Genomic DNA, 27,964 nt, shown 5'->3' on the forward strand with positions numbered 1-27,964 from the left:
AATGAAAGGAAGGAGATGCAGTTTTCTACTGTGAATGACTGGGTGGTGGTGTTCAGGGGGCTGAGGAGTTTGTTTATTGTAGAGAAGAGTGCTTTTGGGTTTCCAGAGCCAGAGTGGATAATTTGAGAGTAGTAGGCGGAGCGGGCGTGGGAGAGGGCATGTTTGTAGTGCTGTTGGTGGTCCTTGTAGGCTTGGGAGTGAATTGTGAGACCTGTTTTATTGCGGAGTCTTTCAAGTTGGCGAGCACGAGTTTTCATCAGGCGGAGTTCAGGGGTAAACCAGGGAGCAGAATGGGTGAAAGAAACTGTTTTGGTTTTTATAGGCGCAAGCTGGTCAAGGCAGGAGGAGAGAGTGTAGTTGTAGTAGTCAGTGAGTTCAGAAGGGGTGTGGAGGTCAACGAAGGGAGAAGTGGACATTTTTTCAGAGAGGGTGGATGAGAATGAGGTAGGTGAAAGAGCGTTTAGCTTACGGAAGTTGATAGTGCGATAATGCCTTGGTGCTGGGGTGGGGATGTTGATGGTCATAGTGATGGCTAAGTGGTCAGAGAGGGTGAGGTCGGAGCCAGAGAGATGGTGCAAAATTAATCCAGTAGAGCAGACAAGGTCCAGATTGTGCCCACGGTTATGGGTAGGAAAGTTGACATGTTGAGTGAGGTTAAAGCAGGTGAGTAAATCAGTGAGGTCAGTGGTTATTGTGGAGTCAGTGGAGTCCATGTGGATATTGAAATCACCGAGGAGGAGGATTGAGGGGGAGAGGGAACAGAGCTGGGTCAGAAAGTAGGAGAAGTCAGACAGGAATGATGGGTGTGGTTTGGGAGGGCGGTAGACGACAGCCATGACTGACTGCGTGTGACCAGAGAGGTTAAAAGCCAGGTGTTCAAATGATGGAGCAGATGAGATGGAGATGAGGCTGGTCTTGATGTCCTGTCGGTGTATTACGGCAAGTCCACCACCTCGGCCCTCCGAGCGTGGTTTATTGATGTATGAATATCCATTGGGTGTAGTGAGGTTGAGTGAGAAGTAGTCCAGAGGTTGTTGCCAGGTTTCAGTGAGACAGAGAAAGACCAGTTTATTATCCAGAATGTAGTCGTTTAGGATGAGGCTTTTGTTGTTGAGGGACCGGGTATTGAACAGAGTGAGCTTCATGTTTGTTTGTACGGTGGGGATGAACTCAGGTGATTTAGCCAGGGTTTGCAGACAGGAGGTGCGATCGTGTGCGTTGCTGTGACCAGGTGCGCTGGGACGATGAGTGGGAGTGCGCTGAGCCGACGAGAGTACGGGAATGAAGTGACCTGTTTGTAAGTAAACAAACTTATGACCAGAGCCTCTATGAATATATCTGGGTCGTCGCAGGAGTCCGTGGTATTTGATTGCAGAGATGCATGATGGGGTGGAGTAAGTGTTGAGCAGAAGTAGCCTTGCAGCAGAGTACCTTAGAGCCATGTCAGGCAGGAGCGAAGGGGACGAGGACAAGGCCAAGGTCGAGGAGGACGAGTAGGCCTTGCCAGTGGAAGCGGCTTGCCAGAAGCGGCGAGCAAGACAGTAAAGGCCGAAGCGGCAGACGAGGCGCAGGACAGTTCGGGAGCGGGCCTGAGGCAACAGTGGACGAGCCGGGCAGGCGAAGCCAGGAGCAGAGCCGGGACCGAGCAGAGAGCAGACCAATGGCCAAAAAGCCGCCACGACCACCAGAAAAGCAGACTATGTACAATGACCCAGTCGGAGAAGCGGCGAGCAAGACAGTAAAGGCCGGAGCGGCAGACAAGGCGCAGGACAGTCCGGGAGCAGGCCTGAGGCAACAGTGGAAGAGCCGGACAGGCGAAGCCAGGAGCAGAGCCGGGACCAAGCAAGGAGCAGACCCAACGGCCAAAAAGCCGCCACGACCACCAGAAAAGCAGACTATGTACAATGACCCAGTCGGAGAAGCGGCGAACAAGTAACGCCAGCGTCCTCTCCAGACCAGACCGGAAGCCGATTCCAATATGCACTGTATGTCCATATGCACTGTATGATGTGCATATGTATACCTTCATGTATTGTCCTTTTGCCAAGTATGAACAAAATCGGTCCATATATCTCTGAGATATTGTTGGAGACACAGGGACAGACAGACAGATGGACGGACGAGACCCAATCCATAAGCCCCCGTTTTGAACAAAGTCCAACGGGGCCTAATAACGTTGACAGTAGTGTTACATTGTGGAACAGGAGCAATGTTTTTGGAAATCGTGGTTCTCCTCTGAGCTGTCTATCTTTAGCTTTGATCACAAATGGAGTGGAATTTAATTCCCTTAGATTTCAGGAGAAGGAACTGCATTGCACAGCACAGCAGTCTTTGTATGTGACATTAATTGAGCTGTAACATCTATAATAATTAAGCATCTAATGTATAAAGTTCTTTCTAACCACTGACTGATATTGATCTTCGGTACCTTCTGGGTGTCGTAGAAAGCTGAAATTTGGCGTGCCGACAGACATCGATGCCGGTACACCGGGAAAAGTCACAGAACCGTCGGAAAGCGTCCATAAATGAAAATGTATGACAAAAACCCCTGTAAACGCATATGGAAAAACAAACAAAAAAACTTCAATCAACATCTAGAATTTGAAAATTGTAATTTATTTAACTGCAAACTGGGAAATAAACATAACAATAATGTCCGTAAATGAAAATATACCAAAAAACCCCGAAAACGCATATGTAAAAAAAACCCCCCCAAAAAACCTCAATCAACATCTAGAATTTGAAAATTGTAATTTCTTTAACTGTGAAATAAAAATCTCAATGAACATTTACGTAAAAACCGTAAACGCGTCCGTTAAATAAATAAACCTCAATTTATATCTTAATAAATAAACCCCCCTCCGCCTTTTGGTTGGTATGAAGAATAACTTGCATCTTTGCAATATGAAATCTCAACAGTATCTGGAATATCTCGTACACAAAATATTGGAAAAAGGTCAGAAAGGAAAATGGCCTTAAAATACATTTTCCGAGGTCGGAAAATGGCCTTTAAAACGATCATTCATTCATTCATTCATTCAAAACAACAACAGCTTGTTACTGAGCTACCCATCTGTCTGTCGGACGGAGCTCATTCAAACTTTCCCTGTCTCGGACCTTGTCGGAGGGGTGGGGGATAAAAACAATTTTTCTGAACAAATTAAGTCAATGGTATGTGGAAATAATGAACAGTCATTCAAAACAACAGGAGCCTGGTGTTGGCTTAGTGGTTAGGGTGCAGGCTTGGGATCCCAGGATCCTGGGTTTGAATCCCGGTCAATCACTGGATTAACGCCAGGGGGGTTGACTCAGCCTGTCATCCTTCCGAGGTCGGCAAATTGAGTACCAGCTTGCTGGGATGAATGATCCCGGTGTGTGCCCCGGTTTAGAATAGGTACACTGTATCCCTGCGCATCGAAAGAGCGTGACCAAGGGTTGGCGTCAGGAAGTGCATCCGGCCATAAAAACATTGCCTCAAAACAGGGAACCATGATTGTCATGGGGTCCGCAAGGCTAACCCCCGCTCTAGCGGGGAAAATGGCCTTAAAAACGATCATTCATTCATTCATTCATTCATTCAAAACAACAACAGCTTGTTACTGAGCTACCCACCATGCTTCCACCGTATTGATGATGCTTTGTGTTGTATTATAACATTTTTGCAAATGCACTACTTAGTGTTATATAATTTGATAACTATTTGATATTGTTTTCTGCAGGCAGTGGAGAAGGAATATGGAAGGTGAGTTTTCCAAAGAAGGATGGATGGGCGCATCTTTTTTTTTTTTTTTTTTCTTTTTTTTTTTTAAACCTCTGTGAGTATGATATCTCAAAAGGTTATGGATGGATTCAGACGAAACTTGGTGGACAGGTTTTATAATCCCCAAGTGATTCTTCAACATTAAGAGATGGGGCCAAAAACTATATATATATATATATGGCATGATACTTAAAAATATTTTTTTTAAAATAATTATCACCCTATATTTACTCATACATATCAATTGAATCAGATTAAAAGTGATGATTTATGTGACCTTGACCTATGACCTTTTAACCTATTGACCTTAAAACAATAGGCCACCAGTTAGTTACGTTGTGAAGATCGAAGTAAAATGTGACCTGTAGGTTATTAACATACAGACAAACAGACAGAATAACAGACCAGACCAGCCAATCAGACCAACGAATCTTCAAAATATAAAAATAAATACACATATATCATCTACTTGGACCTTATATATATATCCCAGAGACTCAATAGCTCAGTGGGCTGTCACCGCGTAAGTGATGAGGTTCCTGGGTTCGAGTCCCGGGTTGAGTCAGAATTTTTTTACACTAGCCCCACGCAGGAATTTACTTCCTGTTTCTTAAATATATATATATACTAGCAGCAGTACCCGGCGTTGCCGGGGAGGGGGGGGGGGGGAGGGGAACGGGGATGGGGGGAGGGGAACGGGGATGGGGGGAGGGGAACGAGGGGGAGGGGAACGGGGATGGGGGGAGGGGAACGAGGGGGAGGGGAACGGGGAGGGGGGAGGGGAACTGGGATGGGGGGAGGGGAACGGGGGGGAGGGGAGGAGAGGGGCGATGGGGGGGAGGGGAACGGGGGGGAGGGGAGGAGAGGGGCGATGGGGGGGGGGAGGGGAGGGGAGGGGAGGGGGGGAAGGGGAGCAGTCAGAAGTGGAAGCTCTTTTACGGAGAATTTATATCTTAAAGGGGAGGAGGGAGGGGGTGAGGGGTGGGCAGGGGTGAGGGGAGGGGAGGGGGGAAGGGGAGGAGGGAGGAATGGGAGGGGGATGGGGGATGGGGAGGAGGGAGGAATGGGAGGGGGATGAGGGATGGGGGAATGGGAGGGGGAGGTGGGTAAGGGGGGGATAGGGAAGGGGAAGGGGAAGGGGAGGGGGAGGGATGGAGGGGGGGGGGGAGGGGAGAGGCAGGAGAGGAAGGGGAGTGGCTCACGTTTCTGAGTTAAGTGTGATGCCGATCAGGAAGAAGAAGAAGCCATACTACCATATTTGTACACTTCCAGAATTGTTTGATTTATTTGTATTCAAATGTCTGGTAATTGTTTTGTATTTATTTATGCGAATTTGTACTTGTATATAACTGTCATTCATTTAAAAAGGCTTCGGCACTATCGAGCGTTTTTTTTTTTGGGGGGGGGGGGGGGGGGGTTTTAACTCCAAAAAAACGAACTTTTTTTGTCCCCAAATTTTTTTTCCCCCTAAAACACTCCCAGGCACTCACTGATGAACCTCTAAAAGTTTGATGAAGACCCGTTCAGTCATCTCTGAATAAAACGCGGACACACACAGACAACTCGCGTTTATATATATTTAAATCGGGATTTAAATTTAATTCCAAAATTGATCCAGACGTCGATTCTCTTTCAAACATTCAAACCGACAGAGGTAGTTATTTATCACAGCATCTGTAGAATTTTCACCCTTTTACTCAACTCCGTTTCGCTGTTATTTGGTGGAGCAAAAAGTCAATGGAGCTATATATATACATATATATATATATCTATATATATCTATATATATATATATATATATATATATATATATATATATATATATATATATATATATATATATATATATCATCATCATTCCAAATGTGTTGTGTTGTCTGGCAGTCTGAATCCTGTACTCTGGGAATTTTTGGAGGAAAAAAGAGACCGATTGATGAAAACAAAGGAAGAAGAGTGGAATCGAGGAGGAAGTCCATCAACGCAAGACACACAACCGAGCCTGTTACCTCCACGACTTGATGAAACTCGAGCCCGTGAACTTGAGCGCTTTGGGCAGCTGCGAGTGGCAATTTTTTCAAGTCTTACACCTCCCTGCTCACGTGATTCCAGCCCCCCTCTAATGGATTGTGAGTGGGGTGAAAATGTGGAAACAGCAAAAGGAATTTAATATGTTTATTCAAATTGAGAATAATAATTTGCTGAACTTGATTTTTTGCTTCCAATGTGAAGCAAATATTAACAACTGTCTCACAATGCCAATTATACCATAACATTTGAGGGAAACACCAACCTGCAATTCAAAGAAAAATAAGAATGCCCGCCTTGTGGCTATAACCTGCGATAAAAATCCGGTAACGGCCTATTATATTGGGAAACATGCCCTTAAAGCAAGCACTCTTAAAAGATGAACAGAACGATTAGGAAACATGCATTCAAAGCGCTATTAAAAAATTAACTCGACACCTCCCATCCATGGCAACCTCCACCACAGTTATATATTAATGGCGCTGATTGGTTACACGGTCACGTATTGTTTAACGCCAATATGAAGCCTTTCAAAAATTATGTAACGTTTTTTTTAGGGAGTCACATACCGATAGGCTTGATTCAACATTGAATCGTGAGCAACACTTGCACCAAACAAAACCAATGGAAATTTGATGCAATAAATTCGGGCAGTGTATAATCAGCAGAGAGTGTATAATCTGATGTCTCAGGCCCACCAGAAAACCAAGATGGTGGCCATATTATTTCGTTTGGGTGCCGTGCTGGGTGGAGTCAAGCAACAAATGTGGGTCGGGTCGGCAGTTGTCCGACCAATGGGTGCACATTTCAAAAATCGACCTGCATCAAAAACCACAACGATAATGACCATGCGGAGCCCCTGCATACCTGCGACATGTCACAGATAAAAATTATTGAAAACCTTAGGCCCAACAATAGTTGTTTCCACGGAATCTACAGTTAAGGTGTTCCATGTGTCGGCTGCTAACACAATAAATTTGTTGGGGGAACTTGTCACAAGAGAATCGAGTACAACTGAAAACAAAGGTCCAGACATGGTAGCGTTTACTTGAGTACCACGATAGCATTATTTACATGGTGACCACCATGTTGTTAAGCGGTGCCGAGCACTTCGTTATGTTTGAGTGCTTACTTGAGCACTTCGAATCAAGCAAGCCGCTTGGCAAGCGGTAAGCAAGCTGCTTGCTAACGGAACACAGCCCTGGTAAATCTTTCTAAGAAATGCATTTTAAAGATATTATTTTCCAACATAAAAGCGAAATGTAAAAATGTATGTTGATGTTAGCAGCGATTGAATCGGTCTGTGTGAGTTGAGAGAATGTTTCCACGTGCACTCAATGCACTCAAGTGCGAGTCTACATGCAGATCTACTTTGACTTAGATCGTTCACTGTGAGATCTACTATAATCTACACACTCCTTTGACGATCTGCATTGTTAAATGATCTGTCTTGAAACAATACGGCACTTCCATAATCAGGTCATCCACCCCAGATTGCTCAGCGCACTTGAGCAGATACACGGAGTAACGAAGTTGATCAGGGTGGCCTGGACGTATTTCATGCCTCCGAGATAAGGATTGGAGAATGAAACTGAAAAAAACTTTTAAAGTAGCCGAAAATACTTTTAGACATACCTGCGAGAAAGGTGTGCCTCTGCACAACAAAACAGTTGGAGAATTTCCTGATGAACTCGTCCAAAAGGTTGATATGTTGCAGTTCATATTACAAAAACTCCCGACGATGTGGGCCAGTGAAAGGCTGAAGATTCGTAGACGGGCGCGTTCTAACCAAACCTTCGGGCTTCTTAACACCAATGGGAAGGTCATATCTGGGGTTTGTCGATGCGTTATATATATATTGTTGCAGTTTTGAGAATAAAGGATGACTCCATCTCATAGGTAGACACACCACAACATGAAGCCTCGCGATAGTTCAGTTAGTTCTTAGTAAATGTAAGGTAGTCTCCTTTCCTGTGTTAGTTTTTTGTTGAGCAGGCCCGTGAGTAGGGCGGTCTTTTGGACTGGAAATGCCACGTGGTAGGCCTTCAACAAGTCTAGCAAGGCCGAAGGGAGGTGCTGCAGAGGGAGTGGCCGTGAGCCGTGAGCCACCAATCAGGGCTCGAGGGGAGTGGCTAACCACAACGATGAGAGGTAGGATTTGGAACATTCGAGTAGGGCCGGGGTGGAGCCATATAACCCTGCTCCGAGCCCCCCACCTCAGTTCCCTGTGAGAGTGCCCTGTGAGAGTTCCCTGTGAGACGAGAGATCAGTCAGTTCGAGTCACGAGTTCTCAGTTGAGTTGAGTTAAGAGTCGCGCAGCCCATGAGTTGGAGTTCCGTTCAGAATCGGAGTGTTGGACTTGATCACTGAAATAGCCGCGCGGTACACGAACTTGCCCCGTGCCCCGTATCCTGCGCTCTGCCACTGTATTAATCGCGTGCTCAAGAAGACGACCCGTGCCGCGCCACAGACGCGCGATCTCCTCCTGCCTGCCTTCTCCTGCATACGTGCTGTGAACGCCAGAGGGCTACACCACGAGCGAGCTGTCCCGGAGCGACCGACGCAAAGCGTGTTTGGCACGCGCACATTCTTCCTCCATCTCCCCATGTGCGTGAGTGGGCCCTGTGTCTGGGATTTAGTTAAATTGGTTAAGCTTCTGCTCTGTGTCCCCTTTCCTTCATCCTGATTATTGAACATTGTAAATAAATTGTGTTATTCCTCTTATTTGACTGTTCCTGTCCCTTCAATTAATTGGCCTCGCGTGGTACGAATAGAACCGCTCAATCGCGTTCAATAAAAGGTAACAGCACAAGTCACGTGATACGCATACTGCTCGGGCGTACTCGATTAAGCGTGGCTTGTGCGAGGCTCGGTCCCCGCTTTCGGCGCTGCGTGGGTTAAAGGTACGTGCGACGTTGACCCGATACCCTTTTTCACGCTTGCTCCGGAAGTGGCGATTCGGCCTCATGGACACGAAGACCCAGGGGGAAAAAGGGGTTTAATCCCCCCTTTGTAACGGGAAAGGGCTTCGGGAGATCCGCAACAATATATATATATATATATATATATATATATATATATATATATATATATATATATATTGTTGCGGTTTTAGAGCCCACACTTTTGTAAATAATAACTCTTGTAAATATGACAGAAAAAGTTAAAGGTTGCACCCCTAGTTAGTCCACAGCAACATGTCGGCCACCATAGGAACTCAGTTATTTCCTTATTATGTGTTTTAGTTAAGGCTGTGTTTCCAATAGTTGAATCTGCGTTGCATCAATCAAATAAGGAGTAGGCCCTTTTGTTCATTTTGCGACCTCTCTCCCAATTCTGTTATGCGCCTTGGTTCACGTTCGCTCAGGCGCCGCCATTGACCATGCGGTCGGCTCGAGGAAGAAGGGGGCGGAGTGCCAGGAACAAGGTGTGGCCACGTCAACTAGTCATCAAAGGCATGGCTGGTAAGCCCCCACTAGCCAACCAGGGCTGATGAAATATCACTGGCGGGCGTGGCTTGATGAAGCGCGTAGTGATGTTGAAGCACGATTATATAAGCGCGAGCGCAAAGCCCTTTCACGGACTTGTTCAGCGGCGCTCTTGAAAACGGACTGCGCGGGGACGGCTGACTTGCAAGGACTTGTTGGAGGCGCGCCTATTGTGAGGGACTGCTTTTGATACGGAGCACACATTGGAAAAGGGGGGACTCACTCGCTGGCGCTGAATGAGAATTGGAGAGAGAGGGAGCGTTTTAGCACGACCGTCCATCTATGACATACGCTAAAGGACACGAGCTGCCCCCCCCCCCCCCCCCGCCATATGTAAGGTCCGCTCGCATCGAACGATACGCGCGAAGCTGCCTGCCGGGTTTTCGCCCACGGAACCGGAGCCTCACCTGGAGCCTGGACCCCATCGCCTGGACCATCTACCTGGACCTTCCACCCTACCAGCTGCCATGCCGTGTGAGTGTGTATGTTTGTCTGGGGTCGTAAGTTAAGACTGTGTAGTTAAGCCTGCCCTGTGGCCTTCTCCTTCTTCTTCTTCTTCTTGTACATTCTTTCCTTTCCTCTTCTTTTTGGTTGTAAATAAATTTACCTTGTTCTTTCTTGGTTTTTCCCTAATCCGATCGCCTCCGTCTTTTCTTCCATTGAGTACCTGTGGCACGATTTCGGAACCGCTCAGAATCGGGTTAGTCACTGTTAACGGCCTGAGTCGCGGCTCGCTTCGCTCGGCATGTCCATTAACGCCGCGGCTCGGGCGGGGCTCATTTCCTCGCTTCCCGAAAGGCGCTGGTCATTAGGTAATAGGAACAATTTGGCGTACCACCCTATTCAGCGCTGACCGGAAGTGACGTAATAGCTCCAGGACTCGGGACGGCCAGCATAAAGGACAAGGGGATTAATCCCCCCTTGATAAGGGGAGCGCCGACCCCCGAATCCGTAACAATTGGTGTCAGGAGTGGGATTTGAAGCCCGAACCAAATTTTCTCATCTGTAAAAAATTTGGGTCAAAAGATTACGAGCGGCGGAAATTTTTACAACACCTAAATTGAATCGTGCCATGGATAGCCAAGGCGATCGGATGCCGGTGGGGGAAAATGCGGAGATAGAAGAAGGGTTAGAGTCAACCCAGGACCCCAGGGAAGAAGTCGGAGAGATGGAGGAGGAAAGCAATGAGGGTGCGGTAGCAGGGGTTGCAGGCGCAGAAAATGTCGACGCCTCACACAATGCGACGAGGGCCGCGCCCGCTGCGCAGGTGGGAGGGATGAACATGCAGAACCTCATGGCGCAGCTACAGGCGGTTATACAAATGGAGATGGCAAAGAATAGTAGGCAGATGGAAAATAAAATGGATGCTCAGAGTAATCAATTGGGGGAGCAATTGGAAAACCAAATTGGGGGGTTGGAAAACCAAATTGGGGGGTTGGGAAATTATATGGGAGACCAAATAGGAGGGTTAGAAAGCAAATTTGGGGGATTAGAGAACCAAATTGGGGGGTTGAGAAATGATATGGGAGATCAAATCGGGGGGTTAGAAAGTAAATTAGGGGGCAAGTTGAAGGACGTGAGTAGCCACATGGACAAAGGGATAACGGGGTTGGAAAACAGAATGGCCACCCGGGAGAATTTAATGGAAGGAGTGAAGAATGGGTTAACGGGGTTTGAAAACAGAATGGATGGCCACATAGAAAAATATGGGAGAGACATTGACCGCAGATCGGGTGGAAAGGTTGCGGGGGTACGCAACGAGGTAGCGCGACTCGAGGAGCGTGGGTTAAGCGAGGCTGAGCAAGGCATGGTTACGTGGACCGGGGTAGAGATCGCGGCCCGGGGTATGGGGAAGCCGGCGACCGCCGAAGTAGAGGAAATGTTTATTAGCGCCAGCGGTCGTCGAGCTGAATAAAGAAAATGGAATAATTCGAATGGAAATTGGGATTGGAGAGACGGCAGAGGTAGAGCATGAATTGGAGGGAGAAACGGAATATGCTCAAAGTCTGTATTCACATCGTGATGCCGTGCTTAACCAAATGGAAAGTTTGCAGGTGGTGGAGAAGCGAAGAAGAGGAAGCGCCAAGGTGAGTAGGGTGGTGTATAGCACGAACAGATTTGGCGCGAGAGGGTTCTTCGCACACTTGGGATCCCGGCGTAACCCGGGCGCTCGTAGAAGGTCCGTGGTGCGCTGTGTGAGTGGAAATTGCGCACGTGTGCGGACGGCGCCGGAGAGCGAGTGTGTTACAGAGTGTGGAAGTGGGTTGGAAGAGTGTGACATGGAGAGTGAGATGGATGAGGAGCGTGTGCGAGAATGCACACCTGAGATGGATGAGGAGCGTGTGCGAGAATGCACACCTGAGATGGATGAGGAGTGTGTGGGAGGATGCACACCTGAGTCGGTTGTGGAGCGCGTGATTGGGTGTGCGACAGGGGATTGCACACCCGTGGGTAGGTGTGCGCTGAGTGGGTGTGCAACAGAGTGCACACCCGTTAGTGTTACGGAGTACGTAACGGAAGGAAGGTGTGTTATGGAGTGTGCGAGCAGCGAGTGGTGTGCACCTGAGTGTGGAGCGAAAGGGAATGCACGAGCGAGTGCAATGACGGAGTGTATGGAGTGTATGAGAGGCGTTGGAGCGCCGGGTTTTGCGAGAGAGAAAAGGAACGCGTGGTGTGAGCATGCGAGGGGAGCATCGACGTTGACCGGGACAGCGTTGAGGCCGACGTATAGCCGACGCGAGCTCTCGGGGCGCGGTGTTCTTTGTGTGCTGCGGGGGCCGGCCAGGATCGTTGCTGCGTCGCTCCTGCATGGAGCGCCGTGCACGATTCGGGCCGGGCTCTGCCCTGTATGGTCGGTGCCGCGCCGTAGCGGCGAGCGGCACGATTCCAGGGGAGAAAGGCCAGGTCGGACCTGCGCCCCCTGGCGGGGGCGGTGTTCCGACCGGGCAAGGTTGGGTCATCAGGCCGGAGACCGAAAGGGTCTGCGCCGGGATTCACCACGGAATCTCGGTCCGCCAAAACCTCCTCCCCAGAGCCGTAAATGCCGGACGGACCCAACCTACAGGAGACTGACCATCCGCACGGATAGCCGGCTTTTCAAAGCCGAGCTGTAAGGACAGTGTATTCCCGCACGAGAGGCTCAAGTTTAGTGGACTGAATTAGCGGGAGTGATGGCTATAGTGATGTAGAGGGATGGTAGCTCTACCATCCCTCACATCCCTTTTTGGGCAGAGGAGCTATAGTTTATGGGGTGGCGGTGCAAACTAGCCCGGGAGGGTTAGGATAATGTATAGGGATCTAGAAATGACTTTAGGAGACCAAGATTTAAGTAGTGACTTGATACAAGTAGTGGGGACGTAGTCAGATTAGATGGATTATAATGACGGGGGATGTGCAGAGTATAAAGGGATGACGGGGAAGCACGAGTTTTAGAGGGGAAATAGTTAGCCAGATGATGCTGTGTGTGTGAGCATGAGGTTTCGCATGAAATGAGGAATTGGAATGAGATTCCCGGTGAGCTTGTTGAAATGAGGCAATGCTCGAGAGAGATGTGTGTGTGTGTTGAGTGTTTGACCTGCATGATGTGCATGTGAAGTACAGGTGTGTGGAATGAGTGGTGTGGAGTAGATGGAGTATGGAATACGTGGAGTGGAGTGTATGGTACGAAGGAGTGGATGGGGGAAGGATGGACCCCTTCACGAGTACCCGGGGAGGGCAGTTTAAAAGTAGGTAGAGGGAGTAGGTAAATTGTGGTTGGATATTGACATCTGTGGTGCTGTTTGTGGAAAAGAAGTGTTTTGTTGGGTGCATTAGTGAGTGAAATGGCTGGGCGTGTGGCCTGTTGGTAAGTATGGTTGGTTGAGCACTCCGCCACTGGTAGTCTGTCCGCCACTGGTAGTCTGTCGGCCAGGTGAGGCCGCAGGTAGGCTCTGGGAGCCAAGTAGAGTTCAATGGGGCCCGTGGATCCCAAGGAGAGGACCCGGGTAGCCCGATGCCAGAGGGGGCATTAGTGGGGTAAGTGCCAGGGAGGGCCTTCCCCAGGTTAGGGTGAGGAGCTAGGTAAGCTCGGGTTGGAACTGCCGTGGCGGAGGTGTGCAGGTGAGCGGACCTGCTGGTGAGCCACACGACCCAGCCCTGAAATTGTGCGAGGGCACAGAATTGAAAACTCAGGGGAGTGAGACCCCAAATTGGTGAGCTCCACAGTATGTGCAATGGGAATTGGTTTTTAGAACCGCATAGTGTAATGATGGCCAATGGATTGGCAGGGCAAGACCCCGGGTAGTTTAAAGTGTTAATGTCATTTAGAAGAGAGATAGGAGAAAATATCTTCGCACCATCCACATCCACTCACCTGGGTGACAGAACTCCACACCATGTTTTGGCAGATGTGTGGAGAATGTAAGACGCATCTTGATGTGGGTGAGATTGTTTGATATTCCATCTCTTCCTCCGTAGGAGGGATTGATGATTAATTTGGTTTAGAGGGGATGGGAAAGACAAGACGTAGTGACGAATTTGTAAATTTGTAGGTTGTGTAAATACGGGGTAGGGGCAAGGATAGAGTAGGTGACACGGGGGGTGTCGAACGGTTAGGGACGAGCTTTCTCGGCTCGCTCTCCCGCGCCCTTCATGTTGCATTGCTTTGATTTGATGTGTACCCTTGCGCCCCTGCTCGCTGATCTGCTTGTCCTTCCTTCCCCACTCATGGGCCTTGTTCTTTTGTGCCCGAGGGAAGTGTGCAGGTGCCGCAGTTGTGCGCCCGCACCGTTGCTGCCTCCTGCCTGCACTGATGCACCATATGGACCACATGTTCTGTGGCCTAGCACCACCTTATGGACCACACGTTCTGTGGCCTGGCATCTCTGCTGGGACCGACCATTGTTGCCAGCGGTGTCTGCCTTGCGGACCACTGTTTTAAAGTGGCACCCATGCCCAGCAGTGGACCACCGGAGTTGGCCCTGCTGGCCAAATCAATAATAAAAAGCGGACACGGTTTGTGCCCTTTCTTATTAAAATTAACATCAAGCAAGAAGATCAAGCCAACCAGAAACAGCGGCCCAGCAGAGCAGAGGAGAAGAAGATGTCATCATTTTATTATTTCAAAAATGTGATGACTGTGCATTTTTTTGTGCTTTTGGTGCATTTTTCTTTATTGGTGCATATGGGTACATATGGTATGGTGTATCGGTGCAGTGCATGGCAGTGGTATTTTTCCTCTTTTCAAACCATCTTTTTCTTCCCACAAAAGACAGGTCCTGGGTGACAGTTTGTAAATAATTAGTAGTGTTTTTGTAAATAATGCTCCCCACTGGCTAAATGTTTAGTTTCAGGACCATTCCGCAATTCGGTTAATTGTGGGTGTGAGTCGGTTAGATAGGTTGCAACGCAGCAGGCGGGACATATTTAGGGTCAAAACTGTCGCACTCAGGGTGAGGTTAAAAGTAGAGGGTAACCACACCTAACTGTCACATTAAGTTAAAAGATAGTTTCCTTGTGTTTTGGCTCGGGACGAGCCTGGAAAAAGGGAGGGTGCAGTGTTGCGGTTTTAGAACCCACACTTTTGTAAATAATAACTCTTGTAAATATGACAGTAAAAGTTAAAGGTTGCACCCTTAGTTAGTCCACAGCAACACGTAGGCCACCATAGGAACTCAGTTATTTCCTTATTATGTGTTTTAGTTAAGGCCGTGTTTCCAATAGTTGAAATTGCGTTGCATCAAGCAAATAAGGAGTAGGCCCTTTTGTTCATTTTGCGACGTCTCTCCCAATTCTGTTACGTGCCTTGGTTAGCATTCGCTCAGGCACCGCCATTGACCATGCGGTCGGCTCGAGGAGGAAGGGGGCGGAGCGCCAGGAACAAGGTGTGGCCACGTCAACTAGTCATCAAAGGCATGGCCGGTAAGGCCCCACCAGCCAACCAGTGCTGATGAAATATCACTGGCGGGCATGGCTTGATGAAGCGCGTAGTGATCTTGAAGCGCGATATATAAGCGCGAGCGCAAAGCCCTTTCACGGACTTGTTCAGCGGCGCTCTTGAAAACGGACTGCGCGGGGACGGCTGACTTGCAAGGACTTGTTGGAGGCGCGCCTATTGTGAGGACTGCTTTTGATACGGAGCGCACATTGGAAAAGGGGGGACTCACTCGCTGGCGCTGAATGAGAATTGGAGAGAGAGGGAGCGTTTTAGCACGACCGTCCATCTGTGACATACGCTAAAGGACACGAGCTTTACCTCGTTTACCTTAACCTTTACGGACACGAGCTTAATAAATAAATTTACCTTGTTCTTTCTTGGTTTTTCCCTAATCCGATTGCCTCCGTCTTTTCTTCCATTGAGTACCTGTGGCACGATTTCAGAACCGCTCAGAATCGGGTTAGTCATTGTTAACGGCCTGAGTCGCAGCTCGCTTCGCTCGGCCTGTCCATTAACGCCACGGCTCGTGCAGGGCTCATTTCCTCGCTTCCCGGAATGCGCTGGTAATTAGGTAATAGGAACAATTTGGCCTACCACCCTATTCAGCGCTGACCGGAAGTGACGTAATAGCTCCAGGACTCGGGACGGCCAGCATAAAGGACAAGGGGATTAATCCCCCCTTGATAAGGGGAGTGCCAACCCCCGAATCCGTAACAATATATATATATATATATTGGTTCCGTGGCCACAGGAGAAATTGTATAATATTTTTGCATCTATTGGTGAAAGCAGAAGTGTGTGTGTGTGTGTGTGTGTGTGTGTGTGTGTGTGTGTGTGTGTGTGTGTGTGTGTGTGTGTGTGTGTGTGTGTGTGTGTGCGTGCGTGCGTGCGTGCGTGCGTGCGTGCGTCTATCTGTGTTACAACCATGGTGGCTGCAAAATAATTGTATTAATAGGAAATGATAGGAACCCAACTCCTCTCATCCACGGATATTTCTCGTATTTGCTAAAGTTCCATGAGTCCGATTTACATTCATGAACACACTAATTGGGCCTACCCACCTTGTTTAAATCCTGAAAATATGAAAAATGTGAAAAAATTACACTTTTGTTTTTATCCTGAAAAATATGAAAAATGTGAAAAAAATCACACTTTTGTTTAAATCCTGAAAAATATGAAGAATGTGAATAAATCACACTTTTGTTTAAATCCTGAAAAATATGAAGAATGTGAAAAAATCACACTTTTGTTTAAATCCTGAAAAATATGAAAAATGTGAAGAAAGCACACTTTTGTTTAAATCCTGAAAAATATGAAAAATGTGAAGAAATCACACTTTTGTTTCAACCCTGAAAAATATGAAGAATGTGAAAAATCACACTTTTGTTTAAATCCTGAAAAATATGAAGAATGTGAATAAATCACACTTTTGTTTAAATCCTGAAAAATATGAAAAATGTGAAGAAAGCACACTTTTGTTTAAATCCTGAAAAATATGAAAAATGTGAAGAAATCACACTTTTGTTTCAATCCTGAAAAATATGAAGAATGTGAAAAAAATTACACTTTTGTTTAAATCCTGAAAAATATGAAGAATGTGAATAAATCACACTTTTGTTTAAATGCTGAAAAATGTGAAGAATGTGAAAAAATCACACTTTTGTTTAAATCCTGAAAAATATGAAAAATGTGAAGAAATCACACTTTTGTTTAAATCCTGAAAAATATGAAGAAATCACACTTTTGTTTAAATCCTGAAAGATATGAAAAATGTGAAGAAATCACACTTTTGTTTAAATCCTGAAAAATATGAAGAATGTGAAAAATCACACTTTTGTTTAAATCCTGAAAAATATGAAAAATGTGAAGAAATCACACTTTTGTTTAAATCCTGAAAAATATGAAGAAATCACACTTTTGTTTAAATCCAGAAAAATATGAAAAATGTGAAGAAATCACACTTTTGTTTAAATCCTGAAAAATATGAAGAATGTGAAAAAATCACACTTTTGTTTAAATCCTGAAAAATATGAAGAAATCACACTTTTGTTTCAATCCTGAAAAATATGAAAAAAACACACTTTTGTTTCAATCCTGAAAAATATGTTTAAAAAATATTTGAATTCCATATTTCATGCCAGTAACGGCAGGCTAATCATGCTAATTGAACCAAACTGAGTCAGTGTAAACAGACACAGCGCATTCACGAAAGGCCTCCTTAGCATTGATATTGAAGGAGCTGTGCTCCCACGTAATCGGAAGAATGGACGCGACAAAAAGCTGGAATTCGTCCGAGTTTCTTTATTGTCACAAAACAACTCAGGTACTCTGAAAAGCCCGTTTATCGGGCAGCAATATATATACACACATTATCCCGGAGCGTTTGCCCGGGAAAGGCGAGAGGGGGCGTGGCCGGGCGTCCTGGCCGCGGCCTGGCAAGTCGAGGGCGGGCATGCCCGGGCATGCCCGGGTGTTCCGGCCGAGGCCTGGCAAGTTGAGCGCGGGCCTGCCCGGGCGTCCTGGACGAGCCCGGTATGGTGATCGCTCCGCGTCCTTGGTAGGTGCAAGGCGATTGTGTAAACCCAGCGGTAGCCGCTACACACGTCCCCCCAGAATCGACTTGCACCGGCAGGGTCAATTTGAGGGGGGTCCTGATGACCCGGCCGAAGCGACCCCTGGCGGGTCGTTGGGGGGGGTCCGGTGTGGTGGTGGGCGGTCGAGTGGGGGGCACCGTGGATGGGGGGCGGCCTCGCCGTGGCGGAAGGGCCAACCGTGGCGGTTGGTCGATGTCCACGTGCGCCGGCTTGAGGCGGTCCACCGCAATCCGGTCCGGCCTGCCGCCGATGTCGATGACGAACGACTTGTCGTCCCGTCGCAGGACCCGGAAGGGCCCGTCGTACGGCGGCCGGAGTGGCCCCCGATGTGCGTCATGACGCACAAAAACGTACTCCGCTGTGCGAAGCGCTGGGGGGACGTAGGACTGGGGGTCACTGTGGTGGGATGTTGGCACGGGGGAAACCGTCGGGCGGCCTCCTGGAGGTCCGAGCGCTGGTGAGCTGCGGACCAGGGACTGGTAGCGTCGGGCACGAATTCGCCTGGGACGCATAGCACCTGGCCGTAGACAAGCTCGGCGGTGGATGCCCGGAGGTCCTCCTTAGGGGGCCGTGCGGAGGCCCAAAAGGACCCACGGCAGCCGGTCGGCCCAACCGCCGTCTTGAAGGCCGGCCATGAGCGCGGCCTTCATGGAGCGGTGGAATCGCTCGCACAACCCGTTGGCTTGGGGGTGGTAGGCCGTAGTACGGTGGAGCTTGACCCCCAGATTGCGGGCGACCGCGCCCCACAGCTCGGAGGTGAACTGCGGTCCGCGGTCCGACGAGATGTCCGCCGGTGCGCCGAAGCGGGCGACCCAGGTGGCGATGAAAGCCTGCGCCACGTCGGCGGTGGTGGTGGAGACGAGGGGTACGGCCTCCGGCCACCTGGTGGTCCTGTCCACCATGGTGAGCAGGTGTGTGAACCCCCGTGATGGGGGGAGAAGGCCCACCAGATCCACGTTGACGTGGTCGAAACGTCGTTCGGGCACGGTGAAAGGTGCCAGCGGGGCCTGGGTGTGGACCGAGGAGCTCACGGTCAAACGTGCTATATTTGAGCTCGTTCGGCCGGAGCTGCCGGCTGAAAAAAGCGAGTGGCTGCCAAACCCCGTTCACCCATTGCTCATGTACGGCGCCCACCGCGTAGTCGGAGCTGTGCTCCCACGTAATCGGAAGAATGGACGCGACAAAAAGCTGGAATTCGTCCGAGTTTCTTTATTGTCACAAAACAACTCGGGTACTCTGAAAAGCCCGTTTATCGGGCAGCAATATATATACACACATTATCCCGGAGCGTTTGCCCGGGAAAGGCGAGAGGGGGCGTGGCCGGGCGTCTTGGCCGCGGCCTGGCAAGTCGAGGGCGGGCATGCCCGGGCGTCCTGGACGAGCCCGGCATGGTGATCGCTCCGCGTCCTTGGGAGGTGCAAGGCGATTGTGTAAACCCAGCGGTAGCCGCTACAATATGTCATTTTGAAAGACGCAAATTGACACCAAGACTAAATCGTGACATTTAACAGCTAATGTCAAATGTTGATTATGTTAGCTTATTGTCCTATTAGCCGTTATATAACACCAGGTGGGTTGACTCAGGGTAGTATCCTCCCAAGGTTGGCAAAATGAGTACCAGCTTAATGGAAACGGGGCACAGCATCAGCGGCACAGCCGCGCTTCCAGAAAATGATGCCACTTGCTGCATACGACATAACTAATAAATTATGTCCTGGTGTACCGCTGACTTTAACATTAGCATGGCTGTGATTCCATGGGTGTGTCCTCCAGATGCATGCTCTCCAATCTTCAACAAGGACACCGCTCACCCCCAGCTTCGCCTGTCGGACGATCTGCGTGAGGTCATGTGCACCAAGCGGAAACATCCTTACCCTGAATCTCCACAACGATTCGACCATTGGGAACAGGTACATTTTTAATATCATATGACGTGTTTTCCCGTTCATACAGCAGTCAATTCCTCTTTAGTGCATTCATCCAGCTTCACTGTTCTTGAATTAATTGAATGATTTATAATTGATAGAGCAAAGAACACAAACCTTCAGCATTCAGTGTGAAAGGGTAACAGGTCGATAACACAAACCTCCAGCATTCAGTGTGAAAGGGTAACAGGTCGATAACACAAACCTCCAGCATTCAGTGTGAAAGGGTAACAGGTCGATAACACAAACCTCCAGCATTCAGTGTGAAAGGGTAACAGGTCGATAACACAAACCTCCAGCATTCAGTGTGAAAGGGTAACAGGTCGATAACACAAACCTCCAGCATTCATTGTGAAAGGGTAACAGGTCGATAACACAAACCTCCAGCATTCAGTGTGAAAGGGTAACAGGTCGATAACACAAACCTCCACCATACATTGTGAAATGGTAACAGGTCGATAACACAAACTTCCACCATTCAGTGTGAAAGGGTAACAGGTCAATAACACAAACCTCCACCATTCAGTGTGAAACGGTAACAGGTCAATAACACAAACCTCCACAATTCAGTGTGAAACGGTAACAGGTTGATAACACAAACCTCCAGCATTCATTGTGAAAGGGTAACAGGTCGAAAACACAAACTTCCACCATTCAGTGTGAAAGGGTAACAGGTCAATAACACAAACCTCCAGCATTCAGTGTGAAACAGTAACAGGTGGATAACAAAAACCTTCACCATTCAGTGTAAAACAATAACAGGTCGATAACAAAAACCTCCACCATTCAGTGTGAAACGGTATTCAGCATCTCCTCCTGTAGATTTTTGAAATAATAATTATGATGTCATAGGTGACATACTGACATATGATACGGGTGCCATCTTCTTGGAAAAACCAAAAAAAATTGCACCTCCATATCTCTGAAACCACTCCATGGAGAAAATTGAAACATGGCTCATTGTCAAGTACTCCCCATGGGGAACAACGTGTATTCATGATGATGTCATCAGTAGATGTATACGGTAGGTTCCAGGCCAGGCCATCCTCCCCACCCTCACCACATTCCCCACATCCCCTTTATCCCCAAACCGAAACTGCCTCAACCCAAAAAACAGGAAGTGACTCACCACAAACCAGAAGTGACCAATTAATTATTTATTTTCAGATTTCCACGATTTTCTTGATTTTCCCAATTTTCCAAATTTTCAGATTTCACAATTTTCAAAAAATAAAAAAAATTGATTTTCAAAATTTCTGATTTGTCAGATTTCATGATTTTCTCGAATATCCTAAAATTTCCAAAATTTTACTAAAATAATTATAAAACTAATAAATTGATTTTTAGTTTAACAGGATGAGAATTATAATACAAATGAATAACTTAAATGAAAAAATAGATATTATTAACATTGATAATGAAATAATTAATAAATTTAACATGGAATTTGATGTACTTCATGGAAAATTAGATAGGATAAAAGATTGAATTGTAACTTATAATGAAACATCAGGTGATATTAAAACAAATATTGCAAATATTGAACAAACATCACAGAATATTAATCAGGATAAAATGTTCTACATTGTAAGGACAGGATTATTGATACATGAATATAAATCAATTTTATCTAAACCATTATCACCAATGAATACACATAATCCAATCTTTAAAAAGAAAGTATCTATTTTATAAATGAGTTTTTAGATATTGTTAAAGAAATAATAAGGTTAAAATTATGGAATATACCCATTTTATATGAAATTAAACCTATTGCTAATATGACTTGTACATTTTGTAAAAATCAAAACTTATCTGATTTTTAAATAACGAACACAAATATTAAAACATGTTTGTGGTGTAATAATCAACAATTAAGTTTTAACACGAATATGACTTATAATGATTATAAGAGAGTAAATATAATAGGGAAATATATTTACAATAGAGTTTCTCGTTTTCAAAAATGTATGACTCAATATCAAAGTAAACAATATTGTAAAATACCAGAAAAGGTTTATAACGATCTGAATGAAAAGTTCAAAGCATATCGACTTTTGATCAACCATGAAGACGAGGTTATAAAATATTCCAATATCACGAAAACTCATATCACCATGTTTCTGAAAGAATTAAAATGTACTAAACATTATGGTAATATTAATCTAATATATGTAACATTAACCCAGAAGAAATTGGATGATATTTCTCATTTAGAACAAGCGCTAATTTCTGATTTTAAAACATTATTAAAACTATACTATGAAAAACATGGTAAAGATAGGGCTGAAGCATTAGATATAAAAAAATTTCTGGATATACAATATTTATTATTTCAGTTATTGTATAAACATAATCATAAATGTAATCTTGAAGATTTTACTGGTTTAAAAACAATTGAGCGTAAACAATTTCATGATAAGATTTGTCATAACTTATTTAACATATTGGGGTGGACATTTACACCAACATTTTAATTTTATTCATTTTATGTTGTGAGAAAAACATTGATTTTTAGTTTAAAGAACTTTCTCTTATATAAAATGAACAATATGAGGACATATAAAAAGCGGGTCACAACATATTGTAATGTTTGTGATCACGATTATAAAAACAATTATAAACAACACCTTCAATCCAACAAACACAAAGCCAAACTTTCACAGATGATGGCTCCACTTGAACAAGAAAAACCAAAAGCATGGTATTGTGATGTTTGTAAACGTGATTATAAAAGTGAACGTAAAAGACATCTTAAATCCCAAAAACACACACTCAAACTTTTACATATGGTAGCTCCACCCGAACGAGAAACAAAATATTGTCGCGTTTGTGATAAGACGGTCTTAAAGAGGAGCTTTCCCACTCATCTTAAATCACAAAAACACATAAAGTTGTTGGGGTACACGATTAAGGACTGTGATGGGGCATTTAATGGACATATTAAAATAAGGATTTTTAATTTACCACCCCCAGAACCAAAATCAATAGCTGAGGCGGTTGAAACAGTCAAACCCGCCATTGAAAGCTATGTAAAGAATGTTTTGGATGAGATTAAACCCCTTAAATTTTATATGGGAGTAAAAATGGAATTGAAAAAACTAAATACTGAAATAGGGGATCTTATTATAAAACGTTATATGAGAACAACACCTTACTTTATCGCATCACTCCAGGGATTCTTATTAACGGACGTTTATGATAAACTTATAGAACAAGAAGAACAGGTGGATCATTCGCTTGTGGGTAGTGGATTTACTATTACTAGAATACTTTTCATCGATATACATGTTCTAAAATCAAACCCCTAGAAGCTTCTTCTTATATTGAATTGCCGAAAAATATAATGCTTAAAAAGGCAATTATTAATATTCAAAATAAAGATCATAAATGTTTTCTATGGTCTATTCTTGCACGGCTACATCCCACTGAACATCATGTTCAAAGGGTATCACATTATGAGAAATATGAAAATGAGTTAAATGTTGCTGGTTTACCATTTCCAATGTCCATGAAAGATATTCCTAAATTTGAGAAAATGAATAATCTATCTATTAATATTTATGGTCTAACGGATAAAAACAAAGTTCAGGTTTTACAAACTTCTGATAATGATAAAAATGATGAAACTCATATTGACCTTCTATATTATAATTTGGAAGAAAATTCACATTATGCTTACATCAAAAATTTATCAAGATTAGTTTCTTCACAAATAAACAAACACGAAGCAAAAAAATACAAATGTAAGCGATGTCTCAACTTCTGTAATAGTCAAGAAAGATTAGACAAACACTTACAATACTGTGTCATACATAAAGCCACCGTAATTAATATGCCGGCAGAAGGTTAAAACATATCATTCAAAGATTTCGATAAAACTATGAAACACCCATTCGTGATATATGCTGACTTTGAATGTATTCTTGAAAAGATAAACGACACTTCTTCAAAACCAAACGAAACATCCACGAATAAGTATCAAAAACATACTCCTTGTGGGTTTTGTTGTTATATTAAATCATCCGTTGGTGACAAATACACAAACAAGAACTTTATAGAGGAGAAGATGTGGCTTCTGAGTTTATAAAACGATTAGAAGAGGACTGTGTACGCTTAAGAAAGATAATGAGATTAACCAATAAACCGATGAACCCCCTAACAAAAGAAGAAGAAACAGAATTTAAGCAGCCAAATAGTATCTGTCATATCTGTGGGAAAAAAAATTGATGGGATGGAAAATCCTGGGGGGCCAAAGGTTAGAGACTATTGTCATCTCACTGGGCAATATAGGGGTCCGGCCCATAATGAATGTAATCTTAATTATAAAACCCCCAATTTCATTCCGGTCTTTCTTCACAACAACGCCCATTATGATACGCATCTATTTATTAAGGAGCTTTCAAAAACATATGGGAACATTTCAGCAATTCCTACCACAGATCAGGACTACATCTCTTTCACAAAAACAATACGTACAAAAATAGGATTTAACAAAGAAAAAGGTAAAGATATACAGTCACGTGAAAAAGTAAGTACACCCCATGTAAAGTTTTGACTTTTTCAACATATTTCAACATACAGCTATTTGATCTTCATTCCAACAATATTGATAGATAAAGGTGATATCATATAACAAATATCATGAAACATTAACATTTTGTAGTCCAGAGCCTGGTGTTGGGCTAGCGGCTAGGGTGCCGGCTTAGGATCCCAGGATCCTGGGTTCGAATCCCGGTCGATCGCTGAATTAACGCCAGGGGGTTGACTCAGCCTGTCATCCTTCCGAGGTCGGCTAATTGAGTACCAGTTCACTGGTAATTCCCTGCTTGTCGTAAAAGGCGACAAAAAGGGTTGGCGGCAGGAAGGGCATCCGGCCGTAAAACATTGCTTCAAAAAGGGGACAAAAAACAACAACAACCACGGTCCCCGAAAAAGGCCAACCCCCGCTTTGCGGGGAAAAATGGCCTCTAAATGTGGTTATTTATTTTTTATAGTCCATTGTATAATTTAAATAAACATAAATGCAAATTTCGCATGTGGAAAAAGTAAGTACACCCCTACATTTATCACTACTTCAAAGACCTAAAATTAGAATCAGGTGCACCAGCTCAGGTGCAAATGATTTGAACATCGTTAGAGAGGATCTTGGAGGAACCTGTCTTATTTAAACCTCAGACATTTAGTTTGGTTTGCTCTTTGTTGTTGAAGTGTGCGGCGTCACAATTCCTAGATCAAAAGAGCTCTCTGAGGCCTTCAGAAAGAAGGTTATAGATGCCTACGAGTCTGGGAAGGGATTTAAAAAGATCTCCAAACAATTTGAAATCAATCATTCGACTGTCCGGAAGATCATCTACAAGTGGAGAAGATTCCAAACAACTGCCAACTTGTTCAGGCCAGGCCGCCCCAGCAAGTTCAGCCTGAGAGCAGACCGCAAGATGCTGAAAGAAGTCTCTAAGAACCCCAGAATGTCATCACGGGACCTACAGGTAGCTCTTGCCACTGTTGATGTCTAAGTGCACGAGTCTACCATTAGAAAGAGGCTGCACAAATTTGATCTACATGGGAGGTGTGCCAGGAGGAAACCTTTGCTGTCCAGAAAGAACATCAGGGCAAGACTAAAGTTTGCCAATGAACACCTAGGCTAAGACCAGCACTTCTGGAACAATGTGCTCTGGACAGATGAGTCAAAGGTAGAGCTATTTGGCCACAGTACCAGAAGATATGTTTGGCGAAAACCAAAGACAGCATTTGACCACAAGAACCTGATACCAACTGTAAAGCATGGTGGTGGAAATATTATGGTTTGGGGCAGCTTTGCTGCATCAGGGCCTGGGCAGCTCACCATCATAGAATCCACTATGAATTCTTCATTGTACCAGAGGGTGCTTGAGGATAATGTGAGGCCATCTGTCGGAAAGGTGAAGCTCAACCGAAGGTGGACCTTGCAACATGACAATGACCCTAAACATACCAGTAAATCCACCAAGGAATGGCTGAAAAGAAAGAAATGGAGGGTTCTGGAATGGCCAAGTCAAAGCCTGGATCTAAATCCCATCGAGATGTTGTGGGGGATTTGAAACGAGCTGTGCATGCAAGAAACTCCTCGAACATTGCACAGCTGAAAGAATTCTGCATGGAGGAGTGGGCAAAAATTTCTCCCAGTCGATGTCAGAGACTGGTAGACAGTTATAAGAAACGCCTACTTGAGGTTCTTTCTGCCAAAGGGGGCAATACCACCTATTAGAAGGGTGTACTTACTTTTTCCACAGAAGGAAATGGCATCTCTGTTAATTTTTTGTTGAATAAATTATTGCAAAGTCAATTTGTCATTGTTTTTTGTTCAATTAGATCACCTATATCTATAGATACTGTTTAAATGAAGATCAAATAGCTGTATGTTGAAATATGTTGAAAAAGTCAAAACTTTACATGGGGTGTACTTACTTTTTCACATGACTGTATATACCTTTTCTCTAACAAGATAAAACGTTGCTGGTTCTTCTGTTGGGGTGAGGCCCGCTTTGGTTTTTGAATCCGCCGAATATTCATTGTTTTGAAGAGCTTGCACAACATAATCAGGGGGGTGATTTCTCTCCTCAAGTTGTTGGAATGAGTCTTCATTATCAGATTTTAATACTCCTAAATCTCCAAGCTCTTGCTCTGTCATTTGACTCAAATCTTTTATCATTTGAAGTTTTTTAGGAGTATATTCTATCGCAGGAAGTTGAAATGAAACCCCCTTTTGTTCGGTAGATTGTAAAAGAGGTTAAAAAAACTTCTCTTGTTTTCTTTCAAATACGTCTTCACCTAATAGCTTTTGCTCCGTTTCTTCCTTATTCCCTCCTGCTGTTTAACAACTTTTGAAAGTAACTGTTGATGTTCCTTAAATTTTCTTGCTCGTTCTTCAGCATTCATTTTATTTATGCAAATAAATTATTAGTTATTATATCATCTTCTTTAACAACATCTTTAATATTTAACAATAACTAACATCATCTGATGATATATTATATCATCAATATTTATATTTTTCAGTCGTATGTTTCATATGGTCCTCAAATTCTTTTTTACTACATAATGTAGAACAATTATCCCTCCAAAAATTGGTTATATCCAATGCATTTAGTTTGAATAAAATAAAAGTATTGGCATTGTTTCTTATTGAGCGACGAGGGAGTTGAAAGTATGATTGACTAAGATAAATACAATTACAAAAAGAATGTCTCCCCCTTGTATAGTAGCTGTCCATAACCATTTGATTTTTCTCATTAACACAATCATCAAAGATAACGAGGTTCTTTTTTGTTTCATCTAACTCTTGAGGTGAAGGTATATCATTCGTATTATCAGTGAGAATACAAGTTATGGTTGTAGGTGATGTGGGTTTTGATTTCTTTTTCCATTTTTGTGGAGTATGACAAAATAGTTGTATTCCATCTTCAATGTTGAGCTCATTTAGTTCGTGTTGAAGCTTAAATAACCTGATTATATCTTCTTTTTAAAGGCCGGCATTAAAACCTTGTGATAGTAGTTGGTACTCTGGCTGAAAACTAGACTTTGTGAAAATTATTAAATATTCATAATCTAAAATTTTTGGTGTAAGGAGCATCTTTAAAAGCAAACAGGTTTTTCCACATCCACGTGAACTGACTATTAGACATCTTAACGAATTTGGGAGGTGTTTATGATTATTAAATTTTGTCTTACTTTTCCAAACAGGTAGAAAATCATCCATTTTATATAAGGCTGAAAATATATAGCGGGTAATCATTCATCCTGCGTGTTGTTATCCCTATTTGTATTATAATTGTGGATACATACTAGAAGCGATTCAACCAACTGCCTAATTGTGTTAAATATATCTTGAAATATTTTGAAAATGGGTTCGTCCATTTTATATGGCCCAACAAAAAAGTTTTTCTCAAATATTTTAAAAGACGTATAACATAAATGTTATATTTCTATAATTTTAACCGCAACTTACCCACAGCCTATCATGTAAATTTTAATTACATATTTTCATATTATTTACCAATGTTGTGTCGTTAGTACTATCATCGTTAAACATACACGCCGCTGCTGCTCCCGTAATTTTATTTTGAGATGCAAAATTGTTAATATTAATCATTAACCTGTTTGTTTTCCTAAATAGCTCTTGAACAACTACAATATTTACCTTCAATTGAATGGATGGACCCGCGCCACCGATAAAAAATATTTGATATCTCAATAGCGCAGATAACTTTACAGTTCAC

General features: G+C 44.4%; 1 protein-coding gene across 3 annotated transcripts in view; it reads left to right on the forward strand.

Annotated features, from left to right (window-relative positions):
* Nucleotides 1-27,964, forward strand: part of LOC137436191 (uncharacterized) — a 153,582-nt gene that overhangs the window by 120,401 nt on the left and 5,217 nt on the right. For all 3 annotated transcript variants that reach the window (XM_078765940.1, XM_078765942.1, XM_078765941.1), the window contains 3 exons: nt 3,720-3,742; nt 5,645-5,886; nt 19,555-19,691. In XM_078765940.1, coding sequence (XP_078622066.1) covers nt 3,720-3,742; nt 5,645-5,886; nt 19,555-19,691 — 402 coding nt within the window. The remainder of the gene's footprint in view (nt 1-3,719; nt 3,743-5,644; nt 5,887-19,554; nt 19,692-27,964) is intronic.

The sequence above is a fragment of the Myxine glutinosa genome, chromosome 11, assembly GCF_964187855.1.
Source record: "Myxine glutinosa chromosome 11, kmMyxGlut1.1, whole genome shotgun sequence".
In the NCBI taxonomy this organism is placed as follows: Eukaryota; Metazoa; Chordata; class Myxini; order Myxiniformes; family Myxinidae; genus Myxine; species Myxine glutinosa.